Source organism: Hyperolius riggenbachi, chromosome 1 (genome assembly GCF_040937935.1).
Source record: "Hyperolius riggenbachi isolate aHypRig1 chromosome 1, aHypRig1.pri, whole genome shotgun sequence".
Lineage (NCBI taxonomy): Eukaryota > Metazoa > Chordata > Amphibia > Anura > Hyperoliidae > Hyperolius > Hyperolius riggenbachi.
The window spans coordinates 310,899,930-310,924,376 of NC_090646.1; the positions used below are offsets into that span (position 1 = coordinate 310,899,930).

General features: G+C 44.8%; 1 protein-coding gene across 9 annotated transcripts in view; it reads right to left on the reverse strand.

Moving 5' to 3' along the window:
- ADGRL3 (adhesion G protein-coupled receptor L3) overlaps positions 1 to 24,447 on the reverse strand; it is a 2,975,920-nt gene that overhangs the window by 2,153,929 nt on the left and 797,544 nt on the right. For all 9 annotated transcript variants that reach the window (XM_068233819.1, XM_068233821.1, XM_068233820.1 and 6 more), the window contains exon 5: positions 6,067 to 6,867. In XM_068233819.1, coding sequence (XP_068089920.1) covers positions 6,067 to 6,867 — 801 coding nt within the window. The remainder of the gene's footprint in view (positions 1 to 6,066; positions 6,868 to 24,447) is intronic.

A 24,447-nucleotide genomic window follows, 5' to 3' on the forward strand; every position in this document is an offset into this window, starting at 1 on the left:
TTTTTTGTGAACTCACCATGCAAACTCACCACGCCCCTCAGAGAATACCTTGGGGTGTCTTATTTCCAAAATGGGGTCATTTGGGGGGTATTTATACTATCCTGGCATTATAGCACCTCAAGAAACATGACAGGTGTTTAGAAAAGTCAGAGCTGCTTCAAACTGCGTAAATTCACTTTTTTGTACCATAGTTTGTAAATGCTATAACTTTTACACAAACCAATAAAAATACACTTATTCGAATTTTTATTTTATCAAAGACATGTAGCACAATACATTTGGACAAAAACTTGTATAGAAATTTTAATTTTAATTTATTCGAAAAGAAATTTTAATTTTAATTTATTCGAAAAATGTTACCACAAAAAGTTAAAAATATCTTTTTTTTGTCAAAATTACTGTTTTTTTTTTTTGATGAATATAATAAAAATGAAGAATTGGAGCAGCAATCAAATAGCACCAAAAGAAAGCTCTATTAGTGACAAGAAAAGGAGATAACATTTCTTTGAGCGGTAAGTTGTAGGGCCTCTACTGTGCGTGGATCGGGGGGGGGGGGGGGGGGCTAGAGCTGTGCAGCCACACTTGCGCGGCCAGCTCCGTCGGCCATTTTACGTGAGGCATGAGAGCTTGACCCGGGCTGCGGGCAACATGGAGGGTGCGGATGGCGTCTTCCGTGGGCTCAAATTAGAAGCAGGTACTTAACTTTTTTTTTTGACCTCGTAAGTCCTTTAAGAGTGAATGAGTTCTAAGTAGGAAACCGTTAAAACGAAGCAACAACTTTACAACACTGGATGTACCGGATGAGTTCAGACTTTTCTCTGGTGTAAAGGCATTCTTCACAGAGCTGGCTAACCCTTGCTGTACTGGCTGCATTGAATTTTAAGTGGGAACCAACAAATATGAACTTACAAAGCTTATACACATTACTTATGGATCTTTCAAAAGAGGAGTTACAAGGTCTCAGGCTCATTAAACTACAGAACACCTGGAGATGAACTTAGCAGTTATGGTAGTGGTCTGTGATTTACCTGTGCTGCACTTACATCCCAACTAATGAAAATAAACACATTGGGACACTGGTTTAATCTCTAAAGCACCTCTGGCTTTGAGGAAATAAATGGCTGAAGAAGGAGGTACAACTGGAGTCTGGTTTTCATTAAGGAAAACAGTTAGCGGTCGCTATGCACGCTACACTTACTCCTTGCAGCGTAGCATGCCTTACTTAGTTACACTCGTTGCTTCCTTAGCAATGCACACTCCTTTAAATAGTGGTCACTGCTGTGAAGTATCATGGTCGCGATACTTCACAGCAGCGGAACGCTATTTAAAGGAGTGCGCACTGCTAAGGAAGCAATGCCAACAACAGGGGGAAACAAAGTAAAATTGAAAAAGCTGTAACAAAATGGCCACCTGTAATCCATTTTGCCACACTCCCTTTTTGAATGTGCTGATGGAGAGGACTTGTCTTGTAGATAAGAGATAGTAACATGTTCATTTCATAAGTTTTACTAACATTGCAGAGTTAATCCCATAAATCTAACTAGCCCTAGCCCTGAAATATAACTACTGCTTAAACAAGTATCTCTGATAATAGTTAACTACTAACTGAACTCGTCTACTCATAAGTATTCATTTATGCCATTTGTATCACCCAACAGTTAGTTAGCTTACAGTGGCTTGCAAACGTATTCGGCCCCCTTGAAGTTTTCCACATTTTGTCACATTACTGCCACAAACATGAATCAATTTTATTGGAATTTCACGTGATAGACCAATACAAAGTAGTGTAGAGAAGTGGAATGAAAATCATACATGATTCCAAACATTTTTTAAAATAAATAACTGCAAAGTGGGGTGTGCATAATTATTCAGCCCCGAGTCAATACTTTGTAGAACCACCTTTTGCTGCAATTACAACTGCCGGTCTTTTATACTGGATACACACCATGCGTTTCCACGTTCGATGCGTCCATCGATACGCATCTATTCGATTATTTCCGACATGTCCGATTCACGTTTCAATGGATCGTTAGGTCGATTTGCCATACTTTACATGGCAATCAACCTAAAAATCATCGAAATGCGCTCGGAAATGTTCGGAAATAATCGAATCGACGCATATCAACGGACGCATTCCACGCGGAAACGCATGGTGTGTATCCAGCATAAGAGTATGTCTCTATCAGCTTTGCACATCTAGAGACGGAAATCCTTGCCCATTCTTCTTTGCTAAACAGCTCCAGCTCAGTCAGATTAGATAGACTGCATTTGTGAACAACAGTTTTCAGATCTTGCCACAGATACTCGGTTGGATATAGATCTGGACTTTGACTGGGCCATTCTAACACATGGATATGGTTTGTTTTAAACCATTCCCTTGTTGCCCTGGCTTTATGTTTAGGGTCGTTGCCCTGCTGGAAGGTGAACCTCTGCCCCAGTCTCAAGTGTTTTGCAGACTTCAAAAGGTTTTCTTCCAAGATTGCCCTGTATTTGGCTCCATCCATCTTCCCATCAACTCTGACCAGCTTCCCTGTCCCTGCAGAAGAGAAGCACCCCCAGAGCATGATGCTGCCACCACCATATTTGACAGTGGGGATGGTTTGTTCAGAGTGATGTGCAGTGTTAGTTTTCTGCCACACATAGCGTTTTGCATTTTGGCGAAAAGGTTCATTTTGGTCTCATCTGACCAGAGCACTTTCTTCCACATGTTTGCTGTGTCCCGCACATGGCTTGTGGCAAACTGCAAATGGGACTTCTTATGCTTTTCTGTTAACAATGGCTTTCTTCTTGCCACTCTTCCATAAAGGACAACTTTGTGTAGTGCACGATTAATAGTGGTCCTATGGACAGATTCCCCCACCTGAGCTGTAGATCTCTGCAGCTCGTCCAGAGTCACCATGGGCCTCTTGACTGCATTTCTGATCAGTGCTCTCCTTGTTCGGCCTGTGAGTTTAGGTGGACGGCCTTGTCTTGGTAGGTTTACAGTTGTGCCATACTCCTTCCATTTCTGAATGATCGCTTGAACAGTGCTCTGTGGGATGTTCAAGGCTTTGGAAATATTTTTGTAACCTAAGCCTGCTTTAAATTTCTCAATAACTTTATCCCTGACCGGTCTGGTGTGTTCTTTGGACTTCATGGTGTTGTTGCGCCCAATATTTTCTTAGACAACCTCTGAGGCCGACACAGAGCAGCGGTATTTGTACTGATGTTAGATTACACACAGGTGCACTCTATTTAGTCGTTAGCACTCATCAGGCAATGTCTATGGGCAACTGGCTGCACTCAGAACAAAGGGGGCTGAATAATTATGCACACCCCACTTTGCAGTTATTGATTTGTAAATAATGTTTGAAATTATGTATGATTTTCGTTCCACTTCTCACGTGTACACCCCTTTGTATTGGTCTTTCACGTTGAATTCCAATATAATGGATTCATGTTTGTGGCAGTAATATGACAAAATGTGGAAAACTTCAAGGGAGCCGAATACTTTTGCAAGCCACTGTATATGTCAGGATCCAATCAGGGTCAAGGTAGGAGGAATAATTGTAATATGTAATTTGGAGTATATAACTTCTGTTCAAGCCTTCCTTGGGCAGACATTGTTGTGATTCAGTGTATTTCTCCTGTACAGTAAATAAACCTATACTATACTTACTAGAGACTGGTGATATTTCACAACAATATAAATGAAAAATAATAACATTAAGACAATGTTTTCCCATTGTAAAATCTTACCTCTCCCTCAAATGCAGGCAACCTTTCAGCAGGCAAGGCAAATCATTGTAGAATTATTGTTTTCCTCTATGAAGTTAGCAGGAACATCACATAAGTATCATAGCCTATGCTAAACATCACTGGGAGGGTGGGTTACATTCCATATGTATTGAAATGTATACATAAAATAAGCATTTCTGTCACTTTAATCAGGATAGTTAAGGTAAAAAAGGGTATCTCAAATTATTTTGTGTTTTACTATATGTCATTATGGAGCACCTTTAAATATCTAACTTGGAATTGTTTTTGTGTCCTCCTGATGTCCCCTCACTTCCTTCTCTGTGAATGCTATCACTCACCTGATCCTGGAAGCCTGCGGTGATCAGCGTCTGGCTCCCTCGTATCCTCCGTGTGGTCCTCCGTATGCCCTGCCTCGCTCCCCCTCTGTGAATGAAAACAGCAGGCGCTATCACTCACCTGATCAGAAAGTGCTCGCTGGACCAGAAAGTGCCAGCACTAGAGAGGAGGAGAGACATGCGGCTGCTAGTGCAGGCTCCAATGATCAGGTGAGTGATAGCAGCTGCCCCTTCTGCTTTCATTCACAGAGGGGGAGTGAGGCAGGACACCGGACACACCAAGGATCACATTGAAGACACGAGGGGGCCAGCAACTGATCACTGCAGGTGGCCAGGATCCACTGAGTGAAAGCAGCTGCTGGTGCTTCTTGCTTTTACAGAGGGGGAGCAACGCAGGACACCGAAAGCACGGAAGACCACACAGAGGACACGAGGGGGCCAGCAGCTGATCACCGCAGGCAGTCAGGATGAGGTAAGTGATAGCGGCTGCCGCTAATTACAATTATAAAGGGACAGTGCAGGAAACCCCCAACATTGCGGCCGCTCGGTCGGCTCGTATTGACAGGCGATTGTATGTCAGGGACTCCCTGTATTCTGACTATAAGACACAGGGACTTTTTCTCCCCACCTTTGGGGGGGGAAAGTGTGTCTTATAGTTTGAAAAATACGGTAGGTTGCATATTGTATTCTGTTCTTCACCAGCATTAAGGTTGCCTCTACAGAAAGAGTACCAGTACCAGTCAGCAAGCAAGCAATTGACAACTTTCAGGAATGCAAACTTAATTTACCCTTGCTGGCGAAAAGTTCATCAACACAAAAGTAAGTTATCTTTTAAAACCTGTATCCTTTCAGATTTTACATGTTTATCAGTGAATGCATATTAAAGTTAAAGACCTAGAGACGAAGATTATACTATATTTATAAATATCTGGGGCTTCCTCCAGCCCCATCAGTCTGGATTACTCCCACACCGCCAGTACCGGGTCCCGTAATTTCGGCCAGTCGACGCAAGCGCAGTATGCTCCCTCCGTACTGTGCAGGCGCAGCATGCGTACAGAGCCTGAGGGAGCCCCTGTGCATGCGTACAACTGTTCGCGTCCGGCGGAAGTGACGGGACCCGGTAGCGGCGATAGAGGCAACGGAGGATGGCGGCGTGGGAGCGATCCAGGCTTATGGGGCTGGAGGAAGCCCCAGATATGTATAAACTCTTTTTTAATTTTTCAACTACCCTTCGTCTCTGGTTCCCTTTATATAAAGTTGAGAAAAAAAGTTTCATTTTTACTGTTTGCAAATACAAATATCTGCTGCAATGTATCACAGGCATCCAATTAATCACTGGTGACAAACTGAAATCTTCACTCACTCACCCTTTCTCCCCAGTCTGAACTCAGGCCCAATGATTCACTTGGGGGCCACGTTACAGGGTGTGGGTAGGCAAGTCTGCCAAATCTCCACTGCAGCTACACCTCCCTAGTGATTGAGAGCTTATCCACTGACCGAAGAGATGTGTAGCTGTGGTAGAATAAGTGCCAGACTTGCCCACCTAAGACATAGGGCTTGATTCACGAAGACAAATAGCACACCTTATCAAAGTTAACACGCCCTATCAGAGTAGCTATGGGTAGCGCTACAAACCTGCAGGTGCTCAGGGCAGGACAAGTGGAGTTCTCGTCATTGCCAATTAGCAGGCATAAGTTTGCTATGCTACTCTGACAAAGCGTGTTAACTTTGATAAGTTGTGCTAACTTTGTCAGTCATTGATCTGTCAGAATCAGTCTTATCAGTTATCAGTCAGGGCTAAGACGTGACTGGCAGGCAAGAAGGTGGATGAGGCAGAGAGTGCAAGAAGGAATCTGGGTGTCAGCAGTACTTTAGGATTTGAGATGCATTGTTTCCCCAAATACATTTACTACCAGAAAGTTAAAAAAGGGTGATCTAAAACTAGCGATACAAACATACCCCAAATTCTTTTTTTTTTTCCAAACAAGCCTACCTGATTTGCTGTCCAAGATTCCAAAATCCAAGGAATATTTCACAACATGATAATTGTTCCACACGTACAGCAAATTATCCCGAGGATTATAATCCACAGCAGAGATGTACTGGTAGGAGTTTGGAAATGGAATATCCACATATGAATCACTATTTTGGTCAGTAAAATAAATGTAGTCAATTTTATTTCCAGTGGCTTCATTGTCATCATCTTCATAAACAGATTTTACCACATACAGTATTCCACAGATCATGAATGCATTTGATGCAGATCTTTTGTCATAGGCTGTATCCCATGTTCCTTCAATCCTCAGTGTATAAGGATTCAGTTGGCTAATAACTACTTTTCCATTATTTTGTTCTGTTGCATAGATCACCCACAGTCCATTTTCATCCACTGCAAGATCAATATCTGATTTTCCACCCCACCTGTATGGGGAAGTGTCATGATAATTGGCACTTGCAATAATAGCCTCTCCACTTTTAATTCTTGTTCTAAGGTCAAACTTGACAATATTCCTGGTACGCTCTTTATTAAAAAACAGTGCTCCATCATATACAACAAAGCCTGTACCATCCACCCTATGAGGAAGTTTATATGTTGTTGTTGGACGTCCAGCAATGAAGTCATCTTTGGAAGAATACTCTGTTAAGGTATCAGTTCTATATGGAGTCCAAGGCATATAATATATTTTATCAGATGCTTGTAGAGGATCCTTGCACCAAGCCCCAGACTGGTGATCAGATTCAAATAAATGTTCACTCTGGTAAACTCCCTTAAGCAATCCAGGACAAAGAAACACTGTGGAAATATAAAAGAATAAAAACTTTAAAACAAGTTTAACTATTTAATTTGAAGTTGAATTTTGTGTGTATGTTCCTTTTTTTCCCAAATGAATGCATATTTCACTTTAACCACTTCACTATTGCCAGTACAAACACCTCTCAATACTGGGTTGTTGTTTTTTTTTTTTGTTTTTTTTTTTACGCGTTTAGGGCCTGAGCCCACTGCTGCGTTTTGAATAACGCATGCATTTTTCAAATGTGTTTTAAACTGTATGCATTTTTAATGCATTAAAATGTGTTCAGACGTGTTAAAACACATCAATGCATTTCAAAAACTTGTTGTTTTTTTTATATGTTTTTAATATAGATGGCTGGAACCTCAGATTTTGGGTGAACTTCCGCAAAAGTTCGCAAACTGGCGAACTGCAATAGATTTCAATGTGCAGGCGTACTTCACAAACTACAAACACTGTTTCTGGCCACAAAAGTGATGGAAAAGATGTTTCAAGGGGTCTAACACCTGGAGGGAGGCATGGCGGAGTGGGATACATGCCAAAAGTCCATGGGAAAATTACGGATTTGACGCAGAGCAGGGTTATAATCCCTAAAGAGCAGAAATCACATTATATTCCTAAATTGGAGGCATAAAGTTCTTGAAAACATCTTGGGTGTGTATACATTGATCAGGAAGTGTAAGTAGTGTACTGCTTCACACTGACAGACCAAACTCACTGTTTAACCCACTGCCACAAACAGCCGCAAAGGCTGTTTATATTTGTGTGCTGCTTTTATTAATGTGTGCATACCATTGGTGTTTGTGTTTTGCGATCAGGTGCCTTTGCAAAGCAGTTGTACCTAGTTGGGTGTTGGGCTTCCCACGACTCAGTTTCTTTTGGCAGAGGTTGCAGATGGCATTGCTGGTATCAGACGCACACAAACATAAAAAATGTCACACTGGTGAGCTTTGGAATGTCAGCATTCGGGTGATGGCAACAGCAGGCCTTGAAGGGCATGTTGGCTGGATGACCCCAAGTCTATCACTAACTGCATCATTTTTGAATAACTCCTCTGACACATCAAGTGGAGCAGCTGGGTTGCTAGTGGTAGTAGTGTTTTTGTGTGAAACCAAAAGCTGAGCAGGAGGATGACAGTGCATCAAGGAGGTTCTGTGCGAAAGCTGTAGAAGATGTGGTGCACTGTGTAAGACACTCAACCACGTCCTCCGAATCTTGGGGGTTGAGGGTACGTGCCTTCTGAACTCTGTACTTTGGTCGAGGGCCACACAACATCGCCCCAGCATGACCTCGATAAGACCTGCTGGTTGGCCTGCCTCTGGCTCTGTCTCTTATTTTGTCCATATTGGGGGGGTGGGGTATGCAGTACTACTAACAATATTCAATAGTGGTAGACAGTGTGTGTAATCACAAAGAGGCACACAATCAGTATCAAATACACAACAGCAGCAGATACAATGAAAGATCTGCACTGGACTAATGCAGTGTGCAAGTGAGTCACACAGATGCAGTGAAAGGTATGCTGTGACTGGTTGTCAGGTCTGCGGAGCTTTCCTCTGCTGCAACGTGCAGCAGCGTGTCTGTGACCTCCGGGGCGGCTGGCCGCGTTGCTGGAGATGACGTCAGCAGCTCCCCAGCTGGGCTTCAGTCACGTGACACACAGGAAGTGAAGGAGGGTGGACGCACAAGCTGTCAGTGTCGCACCTCTTATGCGCTTAGGAAGCGTGTCAGCTGACAGTCGGTCAGCTGTCACGCAGGGGTCCACCTCCGAATGCTGATTTGCTGGACAGGATGGGGGCGTGCCTGTTCTCTCACCCCGGGCTATTTAGCCTCATTCTGTTAGTCTCACATTGTCTGCTCTAGCTAACACATCCTGTGAAGGCTTCAGACCGTAGTCAGTTCAATGTGTGCATTGATCCGGCAGGACCCCGGGGATTTCACACTAGCCTAGGCTATATTGATATTGTGTTATTGTTATTGACTCCTTGCCTGTTCTCGACTCTTCTTTTGCCTAACTATTCTGTACCTTTGCCAATCTGATCTGTTGCCGACCTCTGCCTGAATTCTTACTCTGATCTTGCCTAACGATTCTGTACCTCTGCCAATCTGATCTGTTGCCGACCTCTGCCTGAATACTCACTCTGATCTTGCCTGCCGATTTTGTACTTTACCAATCTGATCTGTTGCCGACTCGATTTGTCTGACTATTCTTTGTATCTGTATTGCAGTGTCAGTTCTGCCTTCACTGCCACTGTCTATAACTGAACAGCGTTTCCCTTCTGGGAGCGTCTGATATCTGTTTGTCTGCTAGTGTCCCTCACACACTAGCAGAACGTTACATTACAGCAGACCAGTAAACGTTAATATGGAAGAACTTTGTAAACAAGTTCAAGCCCTCACGCTGGCGGCTGATAACCTGAGCAATACCGTAGCCAACCAACAGCAGCAATTGGACACTGTCTCAGGCTGTTCGCGGACTGCAGCCGCAACAGCCAGGTCAACCTGCTCCATCTATGCACCCGGTAACTGAGCCTAAAATGCCATTGCCTGAGAGGTTCACTGGTCATAGAAGTGATTTCCGTAATTTCAGGAGTCGCTGTCAGTCATACTTTTAAGTAAGACCTATTTCCTCAGGCACTGAACATCAGAGGGTCACGTTAATTAAAACACTCCTGAAGGGAGATTCACAGGCCTGGGCCTATAATTTACCACCTGAGCATGAGGCCCTAAAATCTGTCAAAGATTTCTTTGAGGCTATGGCCATCATTTATGATGATCCGGATATGGCCGCCACTGCCGTCCGTAAGCTCCGTAGTCTCCGTCAGGGACGTAATTCTGCGGAGGATTATGCAGCAGAATTTAGGAAGTGGGTCAGTGCCACCAGATGGAAAAACTTTGCTTTGCTAGACCAATTTTTATTAGGACTATCTGATAAAGTGTCTGAAGTATTGATTGGTCATCCTGAGCCTCGTACTCTGGAGGAGGCAATTTCATTGGCCATTAAAATTGACCGTAGGATCAGATACCACCAACACAGCAGATCTCGGTCAGTTTTAACCGCCTCTATGTCAGCTTCCAGTAGCACGGCTACTGATGAGCCTATGCAGATAGGGCATACTAAATTGTCTGTTGGTGAGAGGCCGAGAAGAAGACAGAAGGGTTTGTGTTTGTATTGTGGGGAGAAAGGGCATGTTGTACAAAATTGTGCTAAAAAAAATAAAAAAAAAAATAAAAATCGGGAAACTCCTCCGCCTAGGCTCTATCAGGGGTGCACCCCTAGGCGATCTCCAGACACCCCAAGGCTTTGATAAACACCCTGGACTGACTTCAAAAGTATTAGTGAGGAAGAGATCTCAGACATCCTCCGCCGCCTCCGTAAGAAACACCACAGCTGTGAAACAGCCCTCATCCAAGTCTGCAACGATCTGCTCATGGCAAGGGACAGAGGGGAATGCTCCATCCTAATCCTGTTGGATCTCTCAGTGGCTTTTGATACAGTTGACCATGAAATCCTGCTCAACAGACTGCAGGAGTACTGTGGCATCAGTGGATCAGTCCTCCAGTGGTGCAGATCATTCCTAACTGACAGAACACACAGAGTATCCCTAGGACCTATCATGTCCAAACCTGCACCTCTACAATTCGGAGTGCCACAAGGATCAGTCCTATCCCCTCTGCTGTTTGCAATCTACATGTTGCCACTTGGTACAATTATCCAACGACATGGCCTGACGTACCACTGCTACGCCGACGACACATAGCTATACCAGCTATACCTGTCCTTCAAACCTGGTGGAACAGACCCTACTCCAAAAATAAATTATTGCTTAGCTGAGCTACAGGCATGGATGAATAATTGTCCAAAGCCAGCGCTCGCCATCAAAACAGCTCTATCCTAAACCAAAACCAATCAGGATTGGGAATTCAGACATAAACAGCTCCAACCTTGTGCGCAGCCTTGGTGTGCTAATCAATGGGGAATTGAGTTTCAGAAACCAAATTTCATCCGTAGTCAAATCTTCCTACTTTCATCTGAAGAACATTGCAAAGATTAAACATCTGATTCCCCCCGAGGATCTTCCAACACTAGTTCACGCCTTCATCACATCACGGCTGGACTACTGCAATGCCCTTTATGCAGGCCTCCCCAAAAAGAACCTGCTTCGCCTGCAATTAGTGCAGAATGCTGCTGCCAGATTACTAACAAACCAGCCTCGCCACTGTCACATTACACCGATCCTTCGCTCACTGCACTGGCTACCAGTAGAATGGAGAATACTTTTCAAGATTGGACTGCTGACATTCAAATCCCTGCACAATTTGGGCCCTGGATACATGAAGGAATTGCTGAAGCTGCACCACACCTCTCACAACCTCAGATCAGCAAGTTCTATAAACTTGGTCACTCCCAGAGTGCACCCTTAAAAAATCTGGCGACAGAGCCTTCTGTCATGCTGCCCCTACTCTTTGAAACTCCCTGCCACACCCAGTAAAGACAGCACCATCCCTGGAGTTATTCAAATCCAGACTAAAAAGCCACCTGTTTAGCCTGGCATTTCCGGACTTATACAATTCTTCCTCTGTACCACAATGGTCTGAGCCATGCTTATGCGCTTTGAGTCCTACGGGAGAAAAGCGCTTTACAAATGTTATTTGTTGTTGTTGTAATAAGCAATGCTAGGTGAAATTTGCCTTCTTAAAACAGAAGGAAATTTGCAATAATTCAGCTATAAGTGAACATTTGTGGTTACCCACAATGCACCACTACTGAATATGCAAATTATCCCTTTTCGCCCCTGTAAGCTAGACAAGCATCCAGAACTGCTGGTGTATCTATCTAGCATCTATTGCTTTAAATATTACACAGCCACACCAACCCCACATGTAGGCAGCCTGTTTTGGGCTTTTGGTCCTCATCAGATGGTAGAAGAAATAAGAAATAATTAGTAATGTAATAGATTTATAAAGGTCGGTTAAGTAATAATATGGTTAAGTTGGAAAGGAGTTTTCCTGGGGGTGGGGGGTGGAGGGTGGAGGGGAGGGAGTCGCTGAACCTTCTCAAATCTCCTAGAGGGATCTCTATGAGGTTGGAGATAAAGAGAATGGGATTTTCTGGTGGGGGGTGTCTTGAGAAGACAATTGGGTTTTTTGTTTTGGTGTGTTTTTTTTTTAATGTACTATTTGGTTTTTGTTTATGGTTTTTCATTTTTTTTCTCCTTCTAGTCTCCTCTGGGAAATTAATGGAGTTTATGTTTGATGACTCAAGAGGGTGATAATTCTCTCCTATAATGTTAAGGGTCTTGGTTCTCCAATTAAAAGAGGAAAATTATGAATGGAATTGCATAGACTTAGACCTAGATACTTTTTTTTGCAGGAAACTCATTTTTGTAGAGATACAATGCCTGGTATGCCCTTGTCCATATTTGATAGGTGTTTTTTTTTTCTAATTCTCCAATTAAAAAGGCTAAAGGAGTTGCAATATCATTGAGTAAGACGTGTCCGTTTGTATTTTTGGATAAAAAGAGTGACGAGATGGGTAGATTTGTTTTTTTGAAGGGACAATTAATGGGCCAAATATATACTTTTGATAATATCTATGCGTCTAATGAATCACACACTACATTTTTAGATTGGTGTTTGAACAACTTGAGGGGTTCAGGGAGGGATGTTTGGTTTTTGGGGGAGATTGTAATTGGGTCTCTGAGCCTAAAATAGATGTGTCATCTGGTGCTAGGAGTATTCACCTTGTAGATGTATGGAGAGCACTTTTCCCTTCTGTGAAGGATTATTCATTTTTTACACATGTGCATAAAATATATACAAGGATAGAAATTCTGTTTTTGGATCAATATTTTTTGGATAGAGTAAAAGGAGCAGGTATAGGGAACATAACTATCTCAGATCATGCTCCTGTGTGGTTTGATTTGGATTTAGGGGTTAGAAATAGATGTGATTGGCATTGGAGAGTCAAATGCAACCTTCTAGATGATATAGAAGTTAAAGATAAGATAAAAAAACATAAGTAGAATATTTTGAGGATAACGAATTGGATGGTATGGACAAGGGCATAGTATGGTCAGCTCATATGGCGGTGGTGAGGGGGGTCTTTATTTCCTTGGGAGCCAAAAAATAAAGAAATAATATAATGGTAAAATTACAGAATTATTATCAGAAATAGGAAAATTAAAATTAGAACATAAGGGTTAATTAGATCAGAAAGCAAGATAGTTTGAACAGGGCAAGGATCAAATTGTCAGAGTTATTAGAGAGTAGACTGAAGGAAACAAATAGAATTTATTCTGCTAAATGGTTTGAAAATGCAAATAAAAGTGGAAAGTGGCTGGCAAAGGCATTAAAAGAACAAAGGAAAAGTGCATATATTCCTAGGATTAAGAATAATGGGGGGATGGTTGAGCTACAGGCACACAAAATAGCGAATGTATTTAAGGAGTATTATTCTTCACTGTATGGACTTCCAAAAAATGGATACAGGTATGTTGATAAAGGGATGTGGAAATATCTACAGGAATCTGGGATGGTGAAAATATCACAAGAAAACAGAGATATAATGGAAAAAGAGATTAGTGAGGAGGAGGTGTTAGCTATGATAAAAGCTATGAAGGTGGGTCACCTGGTCCTGATGGTTTCATAAAGCAATATTTTTTCCAATTTCAGTGATGTGTTAGTGCCACTTATGTGTAGATTCTTTAATTCCCTCAAAGAAGGTAGAGAAATGCCCAAAGATGTGTTAGAGACCCATATAACAGTTATTCATAAGAGTGGAAAAGAACCATCATTGTGTCAAAGTTACAGGCCTATATCATTACTGAATTTGAATATAAAGTTTTTTGCAAAAATTTTAGTTGAGAGAATTAAGCCATGGTTAAAGGTGATCAGGTTGGGTTTGTGCCTGGGAAAGAAGGGAGAGATAATGTGGCAAGGGCGATGGCATTGTTTAAGTGGTCCTTAAGTGGTCCTTAATGAAGGAAGTTCCTATGATGGTATTGTCGACGGATGCGGAGAAGGCATTCAACAGGTTAAATTGGGACTTTATTAGGTCTACTTTAAGATTTATAGGATTGGGAAAGAACATGTTAAATTGGGTGGGTGCGTTGTACTCTGGTCCAACTGCAAGGGTTAGAGCAAATGGTGCCCTGTCTGATGCCCTCTCCTTGTCGAATGGAATGAGACAGGGGTGTCCCAGGTCACCGGTTATTTTTATTTTGACCTTGGAAGTTTTTTTGTGTACTGTTAGGAGGTCTGGAAATGTCCACAGAGTTAGAGTTGGAGATGAGGAGCATAAGATATCAGCCTTTGCGGATTATATTTTGTTTTATATTTCGCAGCCTCTGGTGTCTTTGCCAAATTTGGTTATGGAAATCGAGAGATAGGTTTCTTTTTTTCAAATTTCAAGATGAATATGACTAAGTCTGAAGCACTGAATGTGTCATTGACACCAGGAGTTGTGAAGTTGGTAGAAAGTAATTTTTCGTTTCCTTTTAGGAAAGAGGCTATCAAATATTTGGGAATAATGTTAACAAGTGATCTAACAAGGCTGTACTCCCTAAATTATCTTCCATTATTAAGTATAATTAAAAAAGATCTGGAGGGATGGAATGGTAGGGGTTTTTCATGATGTGGGTGTATAGATATTATTCAAATTAATATTTTGCCTAGGTTGGTGTTTTGTATGTCCATGATTCCAATTTGTGTGCCTGCAGCTTTCTTCAGGTCTCTTAAATCAATCCTTATTAGGTTTGTTTGGCAGAATAAGCCCTCAAGATTAGCATATGAGATTTTGGTACATCCCAAAGGAAAGGGGGGTTTGGGGCTTCCGGATCTGAAACTTTATTATAGAGCTTGTGTAATGGTAAGACTTTTCGATTGGACGTATGGGGTGGAGGTAAGAAATGGGTAGGTATTGAAAAGAAATTGGTTGGATTGGATTTGGCAAAAGTTTTTTGGCTCCCGGGGAGGTTTAGAGATCTACCGAGATGGACACCCCCTTGGATTAAAAATGTATTTAAGGTGTGGGATGTTGTTAACTGTCTGTGGGAATTTCCTTGATGACTCCTGTGGTGATATATTGGGGTGCTGATGCTGTTAAGGATAATACCAGAACATATTTCTGTCCTGTTTCTGTCTACTGGGTAAAACCTCAGATGTGTATTGTGCTTGGGAGTAATTGGTCACCTGGCAAGAGTAAACTGAAGTCTTGCCTCTGCCTTTCCTTTAGATTGTAAGCCTCTGCCTTTAGATTGTAAGCCTCTGGCAGGGTCCTCCACTCCCTAGTGTAATCTACAGGATCATGTGCTCCTGTCCTATGACAGCCTGTACTTGTATTACTGGGCCTACCTAACCAGCCCATATTGCATGATCATGTATTTTGTACAATTTGTATGTATAACTTTGTTCTATGTGTATAACCCTATGTATGTCATCCTTGTATCATTGTATATATTTATTGTTCAGCGCTGCGTAATATGTTGGCGCTTTATAAATACAATAAATAATAATAATAATAATGTAATTCTGTATGTAGATGTCCATTCCCTCTGCCCCATTGTCCAGCAGGGGAAACTGTGTCTACTGCTAATTAGCTGTCAATTGAGGAAGAATAGGCTGGTCGGCATGGCGTTTGAGTCTGGTGTCAGCTATTGTCCCATTATACAAAGCAAGCCTTCTAGAGTCTTGGGGACAGGGGGAAGCTGACACCTGAATGTTTGAAATGTATTTGACAGCCTACTGGAAATGATTGAAGGGGTGAAGTCCTTTGATACCATTTTCTACCTGTGGAAATTAAATTATTGGTGGAGGTGCAAACTATATCCTTATCTTTGATCAGCTGGAAATCCAATTATGACTGAGGATGTAATTAAATCTAGGTCCCCCCCATCCACACAGGCTTACAGCCTCGAGGCGAATATTTCATTATAAAAACCAGGGGACAGCTACCTCAAATCAGTCCCCTCCTGCCGGTAGCGGCAGCCGGTCTCCTGGCCCGAGCTAGTGGACTCCTGGTCTAACCAGAATTGTGTCCGTCCACAAAAGTCCAAGGTTCTTCTATCTGGATTCCTGTACTTTGGTAAGCAAATTGCTTGGTGTGTATCTTTGTAACCTCTTATTTTTGTAACTTTTATCTTGTAACATTTTTTACTTTGTCTTTTTGTAATCTTTTGTATATATTAAGTTCTGCATTGTTCCACGTTTTTTATGGAATATTAAATCATTATTTAATAAGCTTGACTTCTGCTGTGCTAAACTAACACTCATAGCCTAGAAGAGATTGAAGTGCAACTGTGTATAGTCCATGCCTAATTGTATGCTTGAGCAACACTACCATATAAAATTGTAATTGCATTGTGTATGGGGGTGTTTGTCATACGTTGGCCTAAAGCGCGCAGCTGACCCAACGTACGAAAAACGCCAGTGCGAGTAGCGACAGCAGAGTGGCTAACAGTATCGTTCGGAACGACTGTTAGTGGTTTTTTGCTTCACTACAGTGTAAGATTGCAACTGTGTGTGTGTGCGTGGCGTTCCCGTATTCGGCCTAAGCGCAAAGCTGACCCGAATACGAAAACGCGGAGTGCGTGCTGAGGACTCGACAGCAGAGTGGAAGTGTCTAGCGAACCGCTAGTGGTGGCAGTGAGAGGTGTTCTGAGGGGTCCCAGCCTTGTTTTAGCTTGACGAAGGCTGTTTCCCCTCTCGTATACGCAGGCGTGCCGCGGGCCGGTTCCTGACATAATTGGCTGGCAGTGGTGGGAACGTTTAGTACATTAGTACGCAGTTTAGCTCGTTATTCTGAGTACTAAAGGCTGGAAGCTTGCTAGAAGCAACTAGCCTACAGAAGTCTACTCAGTGCAGAATCTATATACGTTTTTTTTTGTTCAAAGATACACACTTGGTATTTGCTTTCCCTCCCCCCTTTTTGTTTTCTTTTTCTTTTTGCAACACGATGGCTCAGAAAGCATCCAGCTATGCAAGGCAAAGCAAAGAGATACTACTCAACCTGTGTGAGCACAAAGGCATCGAGACGGTGAGCGGCCAAACTAAGGAGCAGTTACTTTGTGCCCTCGAGGAGTATGATGAGGCAGAGCGAGCCCGTGCTTCAACATCAGATGATGCAGCTCACGACACGCCAGAGGAATCGCTCCCGCTACAGAATGCGAGTGGAGACGATGTCCTGGACGATCCGCCGAACACAGAGATGACATCTCTGGAAGCCGACCTACAACTACTAGGTTCGGCTGAGCCTGAACTGCGCCTAAAGCTGATCCTGGAACATCGGCAAGCAGAGAGGGAAATACGACAAGCCCAGAGAGAACAAGCTGCACAGCGACTCCAGGCCCAGAGGGAACAAGCTGCACAGCAACACCAGGCCGAGAGGGAAAGTGCTGAACGGCAACACCAGCTGGAGCTGGCTAAACTTCAGCAGCAGAACCGGTCTGCTGGACCCGCAGAAGGCGAAGGTGAGCGAGTCCACAGAATCCCCCTGGAAAAGTTCCCCGCTATGGACAAGGACTCTGACATAGAGACTTTCCTACAAGGGTTTGAAAGGACTTGTCGGCAATATGGGGTGCCCCGTGAGCAGTGCGCAAGATACCTCACACCAGGGCTGAGAGGCAAGGCCCTGGAGGCGTTTGTGAGTCTCCCCCAGGAGGAAGAAACAGACTTTGAGGCGATTAAGAAAGCCATCATTGCCCAATACCACCTCACGCCAGAGGTGTATCGAAAACGTTTCAGGACAGCGCAGCGAGGTCCTAATGACAGTTACCTGGATCATGCGTGCAACCTGTGCACTGAATTCCAGCAGTGGGTAAAAGGACTGGCTGTTGAAACCTTTGATGCCCTGCAGGAACTGATGATAAAAGACCAGTTCCTCCACACTTCTCCTGTTGAGGTCCGCAGTTTGTACTGGACCGAGAGCCGAAGACCGTGGACGAGGCCGCGAAAGTTGCTGATGCCTACACGTCCAATCAAGCATCTGATTTTCAGAGGACTACGGCGCCCAGCTGGAAGGGAGAAAAGACTGCGAGACCTTCTCCTCTGAGTGAAGCCAAGTCCTGCAGCCGCCTGGAGGTAGAACGGCCACGGTTGACACTCGGAGGTGTTTTGCCTGTAACAAACCGGGTCACATCAGTGCTACGTGCCCATAAAAGAAGAAGGAAGCCCCAAACTCTGGCGGGGCCCGGAATGCATTGTGTGCCACCAGGAATGCAGGTAGCTACGCAGAGAATCTGCAACCTGTCACGGTTGGGGATACCGTTATCACCGGTCTGAGAGACACTGGAGCAGAGGTGACTCTAGTGCACCCCCAGCTTGTAAACCCTGAGGAGTACATTCCTGGCAAGAATATGGCTGTCAAAGGAGTTGGGGGTGTCACCCCTGCCATACCCACCGCCTTGGTCCACCTGGATTGGGGGGCCGGCAGCGGAATGAAAGAAGTGGGGGTAACGGATGCCATCCACCCGAACGTTTTGTTGGGTACTGACCTGGAACGGTTAGTGGCCCGGTATGAGCCTACTCCAAACCTCGTGGAGCCTGCATCCCCAGCAGAAGTTCAGGACTATTGCAAGGTACTGTATGATAATGCTGTGCAAGTGGGGAGTGCTGGCGAGGCCCCAGGGGCTACGGACTGTGTACTAGGAGCCAGCCCTAGTGAGTCTCCAGTGCCCAGGCCTGGAGGGGGACACGTTGTTATCATGCATGCAGATAATGTTGATGTAATATGTGATGTGTTGCATAATGACATGTACAGTGAATGCTCCGTCAGCTGCAGTGGTGACCCGCAGTGCTCACCGGGCTGCAGCAGACGAATTATCCACTGAAGGGGCTGATGTCACTGGGTCGGGCTCTTCCACTTCAGAGCCTGGCTCTGAGGACCCAGAGGCCTCTCAGTTTGCCACCTCCCTGGTGCCTGTGGCCGACAGCACTGAGTTCTCCGAGGCTGTACGGCTTGATAGCAGCCTGGAAGAGCTCAGGGGTCTGGCGGACAGGGCACCAGGGCGACAGAGTGAAGGTGTACTGGGAGCAAGGCAGACTGTACAGAGAGGTTATTCCCTCTGAGCCGTCTGAAGTGGAGGAGGCAGACCGGCAGTTGATTGTTTCCCACAGGTACAGGGAGCAGTTATTAAGAATAGCACATGAGGTGCCCCTGGCTGGTCACTTGGGGATCCGCAAGACCAAATCCCGTCTTGCCCACAATTTTTATTGGCCCCACATGGGGACAGATATTGCTGATTTTTGCCGGTCTTGTGTCGCATGTCAGCGGGTCGGCAAAGCAGGTGACACAGACAAAGCCCTGCTGAGGCCCTTGCCCATCATAGAGGAGCCCTTCCAAAGGGTTGCGGTTGACATCATTGGGCCTCTAGCAATACCCAGCAGCACAGGGAAACGTTTCATTCTCACGGTGGTAGATTATGCCACTCGCTACCCTGAAGCTGTAGCCCTGAGCTCCATACGGGCAGACAAGGTTGCGGACGCATTGGTGCGCATTTTCTCACGGGTCGGTTTTCCCCGCAAAATGCTCACCGATCACGGCCCGCAATTCATGTCGCGCCTAATGGAATGCCTCTGTAAGCAAATGCAGGTTGTTATGATCATGTCTGCAGCGTTTACTGCTGGCTGCAGTGGTATTGTAACCCAAGCAGTTCTGATGTCATTACATACATTTTCTTGCATAGTTTGGTTTGCACTTAAACTAGTTGCTGATTCCATCTGCAGTCGCTCTGAAGTTAATGACAGTTTAATATGCTTTTGTGTAAACAAACATTGTCTGCTGCTATGGAGGGGCAATCCCTTTCCTGCAGGCTGCATATCATTGTCTGCCTTTTCCTGCTGCCAGCCTATGATTAATTACCATTCACTTGTGTGGGAATCTGCAGGTCTGCTCCCATTGGATGACCTCAGTATAAAGAACTGCTTCCTGCAATGCTTGATGGGCTACCATAGTCTCAGATTCAGTCTGTTACTCTGCTCGTGCCCCACCTCGTTCCTGGTCCGTGTGGACTGCGCTGACTCCTGCGAAGGGGTCAGCGAGTCCTCCTAGTTCTGCTCTTGTTCTAGAAGTTGTTACTTTGCTTGTCTTGTGTCATATATTGGTTCATCGCCAATATATACGCATACTTGCACGTTTATTATTTTCCTTGTATTCGTGTTACGTTGATACATCAGTGTCGCTGATATATACGTACACAAACTGTTTATATCCTGTGTTCCGTTAGTCAGCGTTCCAGCACGCTGAGCTAGTTATCCTGTTCCTGGTCCTGTTTGTGGATTGCGTTCATCTCTGCGACGAGATAGCGAATCCTTCTGAGTCCTGTTCCCTGTATTACTCCAGTCTTAGTCAGAGTTCCTGCTTATGTCATATATCGGTTCATTGCCGATATATACATATGTTAGTCAGACGTTACAAATAGTTTCATTGATAGCTGTAATTGTAATACGCTAGGAAATCATACTTATTGTATATTTATCTGTGTTATGTTCATCTATCTTGATCCTGCTATTTCCTGACTATCCTGTCCTGTCTTTGTGAGGCACGCCATTGCTGCAAACGCATTGGCTACCTCATTCCAGTCTGTTTTATTGTGGACGCTTGCTGTCACTAAGTAGTGGCTAGTTAAGCAAGCGTTCATTCTGTCTACCTGTCCTGATCTCCTCAGTCCTGGTTTATGCGCTCAGCGCTACTTTGCGCTGAGACGTTATTACGAAAGTGTTGTTTGTGGCTGTTCGGATCTGCACCGGCTCTGTGCACCACAATCTCCTATTGGAGTCAGTCCTCTCCTCCACTAAACTGGGGATATCCTGATCCCTTGTGCTGGTGTGTGTACCTCCTTCACGTCAGCTTATGTGTTGTATGCTGACTGTGGAGATTACACCTCCAAGCTTAACACAGGTAGAACACATCATGGCCAGCCCTTACCACCCCCAGACAAATGGGTTATGTGAGCGGTTCAATGGTACTCTGAAACAGATGCTAAGGGTGTTTGTTGAATCGCAAGGGAGAGACTGGGAGCGATGCCTGCCCCACTTACTGTTTGCTTATCGTGAGGTGCCCCAGGCATCCACCGGGTTCTCGCCCTTTGAGCTCTTATATGGGAGGAGGGTACGTGGGCCCCTCGATCTCATTCGAGAGGTCTGGGAGGGGCAGGATATGGGTCCCGGGGTCTCCATAGTGGAATACGTTCTAAAGTTCCGGGAAAACATGGACACCCTGGTGGGGTTAGTGCAAGAGAATCTTACTCAAGCCCAGGCCACCCAGAAGCAGTGGTATGACCACGGGGCTAGGGAGAGAGTTTATGAGGTAGGTCGCAAGGTATGGGTCCTAAACCCGATGCGACAGAATAAGCTGCAGGCCGCTTGGGATGGGCCCTATACCATACATAGGAAGATTAGTGATGTGACCTATGTGGTCGCGCTGGATGACCGAGGTAAGCAGCTGAAAACGTACCATGTCAATATGTTAAAGGAACATCATGATAGAACCGCTTGCGCTCTCCCTGTCTGCAGTTTGCTACCGGACGGTGAAGCAGAGGCTCTGGTTGACATCCTGGCATCCACCCAGGAAACCGACTCTGTTACGGAGGTGCAGATCAATCCGGAGTTGACAGCAGAGCAGCAGGCTGGGCTATCTGATGTGCTGACCCTTTACCGTGGTACCTTTACAGCCCGCCCTGGTCTGACCAGCCTGGCTGTACACCATGTTGACACCGGAAATAACAAGCCGGTTAGACAGTCAGCCTATAGAGTCTCCCCTGAGGTTCAGGCCCACATCAGCAAGGAGATTGAGGAAATGCTGTCACTAGGGGTGATCCAACGGTCGCAAAGCGCATGGGCATCACCTGTAGTGCTAGTACCCAAACGGGACCAAACCACTTGGTTCTGTGTAGATTATCGAAAACTAAATTTGATAACTGCGTCAGATGCTTACCCAATGCCGAGGGTCGACGAATTGTTAGCTGGCGCGCAATATCTAACAATCGTGGATTTGAGTCGGGGATACTGGCAGGTCCCTCTAACAGCTGAGGCACGGGAGAGGTCTGCCTTTATCACCCCCTCAGGTCTGTTTGAATTTAATGTAATGCCTTTTGGAATGAAAAACGCCCCGGCCACTTAGTGCAGCTGTCACAGGTTTTGGGGCGCATCACTGCAGCAGGACTAACAGTCAAGCCTAGCAAGTGTCAGATAGGCATGAAACAGGTACAGTACCTGGGACATGTGGTGGGGGGGAGAGCTTCGTCCAGATACTGGGAAGGTAGATGCCATTGTGTCCTGGCCCACCCCCCAAACGAAGAAGCAGATTCAGTCCTTCTTAGGGACTGCTGGGTACTATAGAAAGTTTGTCCCCAACTACAGTGCCCTCGCCAAGCCATTGACAGACCTCACAAAAAAGAAGCTGCCCAAGCAGATTCTCTGGACACCAGAATGTGAACAGTCATTCACAGCTCTGAAGAGGGCCCTAGCCAGCCCTCCCGTGTTGCAAGCGCCAGACTTCAGCCGACGGTTTGTGGTCCAGACGGACGCCTCAGCCTTTGGCCTAGGTGCCGTGTTAAGCCAGGTAAACCAAACTGGGGAAGAACATCCGATTCTGTACTTAAGTCGGAAGCTGCTACCCCGGGAGGTAGCTTACGCCACCATAGAGAAGGAGTGCTTGGCCATTGTATGGGCCCTACAAAAGCTGCAGCACTATCTCTACGGTCGCGTATTCAGAGTCGTAACCGACCACAACCCTCTTAGTTGGTTACATCGGGTTTCTGGTGACAATGGAAAATTGCTGAGATGGAGCCTAGTTCTCCAACAATATAGCTTCACTATTCAACATAGGAAGGGGAGCAATCATGGGAACGCGGACGGGCTGTCCCGTCAAGCAGAACCAACAGTGTAGGTGCAGGCAGGAGGATCTGGGAAGATCATCTGCCATACACCAAGTTAACGGCGGAGGTGTGGTGATATATTGGGGTGCTGATGCTGTTAAGGATAATAACAGAACATATTTCTGCCCTGTTTCTGTCTACTGGGTAAAACCTCAGATGTGTATTGTGCTTGGGAGTAATTGGTCACCTGGCCAGAGTAAACTGAAGTCTAATGCAATTCTGTATGTAGATGTCCATTCCCTCTGCCCCATTGTCCAGCAGGGGAAACTGTGTCTACTGCTAATTAGCTGCCAATTGAGGAAGAATAGGCTGGTCGGCATGGCTTTTGAGTCTGGTGTCAGCCATTGTCCCATTATACAAGGCAAGCCTGCTAGAGTCTTGGGGACAGGGGGAAGCTGACACCTGAATGTTTGAAATGTATTTGACAGCCTACTGGAAATGATTGAAGGGGTAAAGTCCTTTTGATACCATTTTCTACCTGTGGAAATTAAATTATTGGTGGAGGTGCAAACTATATCCTTATCTTTGATCAGCTGGAAATCCAATTATGACTGAGGATGTAATTCAATCTAGGTCCCCCCCGTCCACACAGGCTTACAGCCTCGAGGCGAATATTTCATTATAATATTCATAATAAAAACCAGGGGACAGCTACCTCAAATCAGTCCCCTCCTGACGGTAGCGGCAGCTGGTCTCCTGGCCCGAGCTAGTGGACTCCTGGTCTAACCAGAATTGTGTCCGTCCACAAAAGTCCAAGGTTCTTCTATCTGGATTCCTGTATTTTGGTAAGCAAATTGCTTGGTGTGTATCTTTGTAACCTCTTATTTTTGTAACTTTTATCTTGTAACATTTTTACTTTGTCTTTTTGTAATCTGACATTTGTAATCTGACATTTAAATCCCTGAATAATCTAGGCCCTGGATACATGAAAAATATGTTACAGCTGCATAGCAATCCCCACATTCTCAGATCCACAGGTTCTAATAATCTAGTCATACCCAGAGTCCACTTGGAAACTTTTGGTCCCAGAGCCTTCTGTCATGCTGCCCCTACGTTTTGGAACTCCTTACCTCAACAGATCAGGACAGCCCCATCCCTGGACGTGTTTAAATCCAGACTGAAAACCCACCTGTTCAGTCTGGCATTTGCAGAAATATAACTTTTGTTGTGTGAATACTTCACCCTACTAATTACTGAATCTGAGAGAGCCTATGGGAGAAAAGCGCTATATAAATGTTATTGTATTGTATTATTGTATATTAAGTTCTGCATTGTTCCACGTTTTTTATGGAATATTAAATCGTTATTTAATAAGCTTGACTTCTGCTGTGCTAAACTAACACTCATAGCCTAGAAGAGATTGAAGTGCAACTGTGTATAGTCCATGCCTAATTGTATGCTTGAGCAACACTACCATATGAAATTGTAATTGCATTGTGTGTGGGGGCGTTTGTCATACGTTGGCCTAAAGCGCGCAGCTGACCCAATGTACGAAAAACGCCAGTGCGAGTAGCGACAGCAGAGTGGCTAACAGTATCATTCGGAACGACTGTTAGTGGGTTTTTGCTTCACTACAGTGTAAGATTGCAACTGTGTGTGTGTGGGTGCGTGGCGTTCCCGTATTCGGCCTAAGCGCAAAGCTGACCCGAATACGAAAACGCGGAGTGCGCGCTGAGGACTCGACAGCAGAGTGGAAGTGTCTAGCGA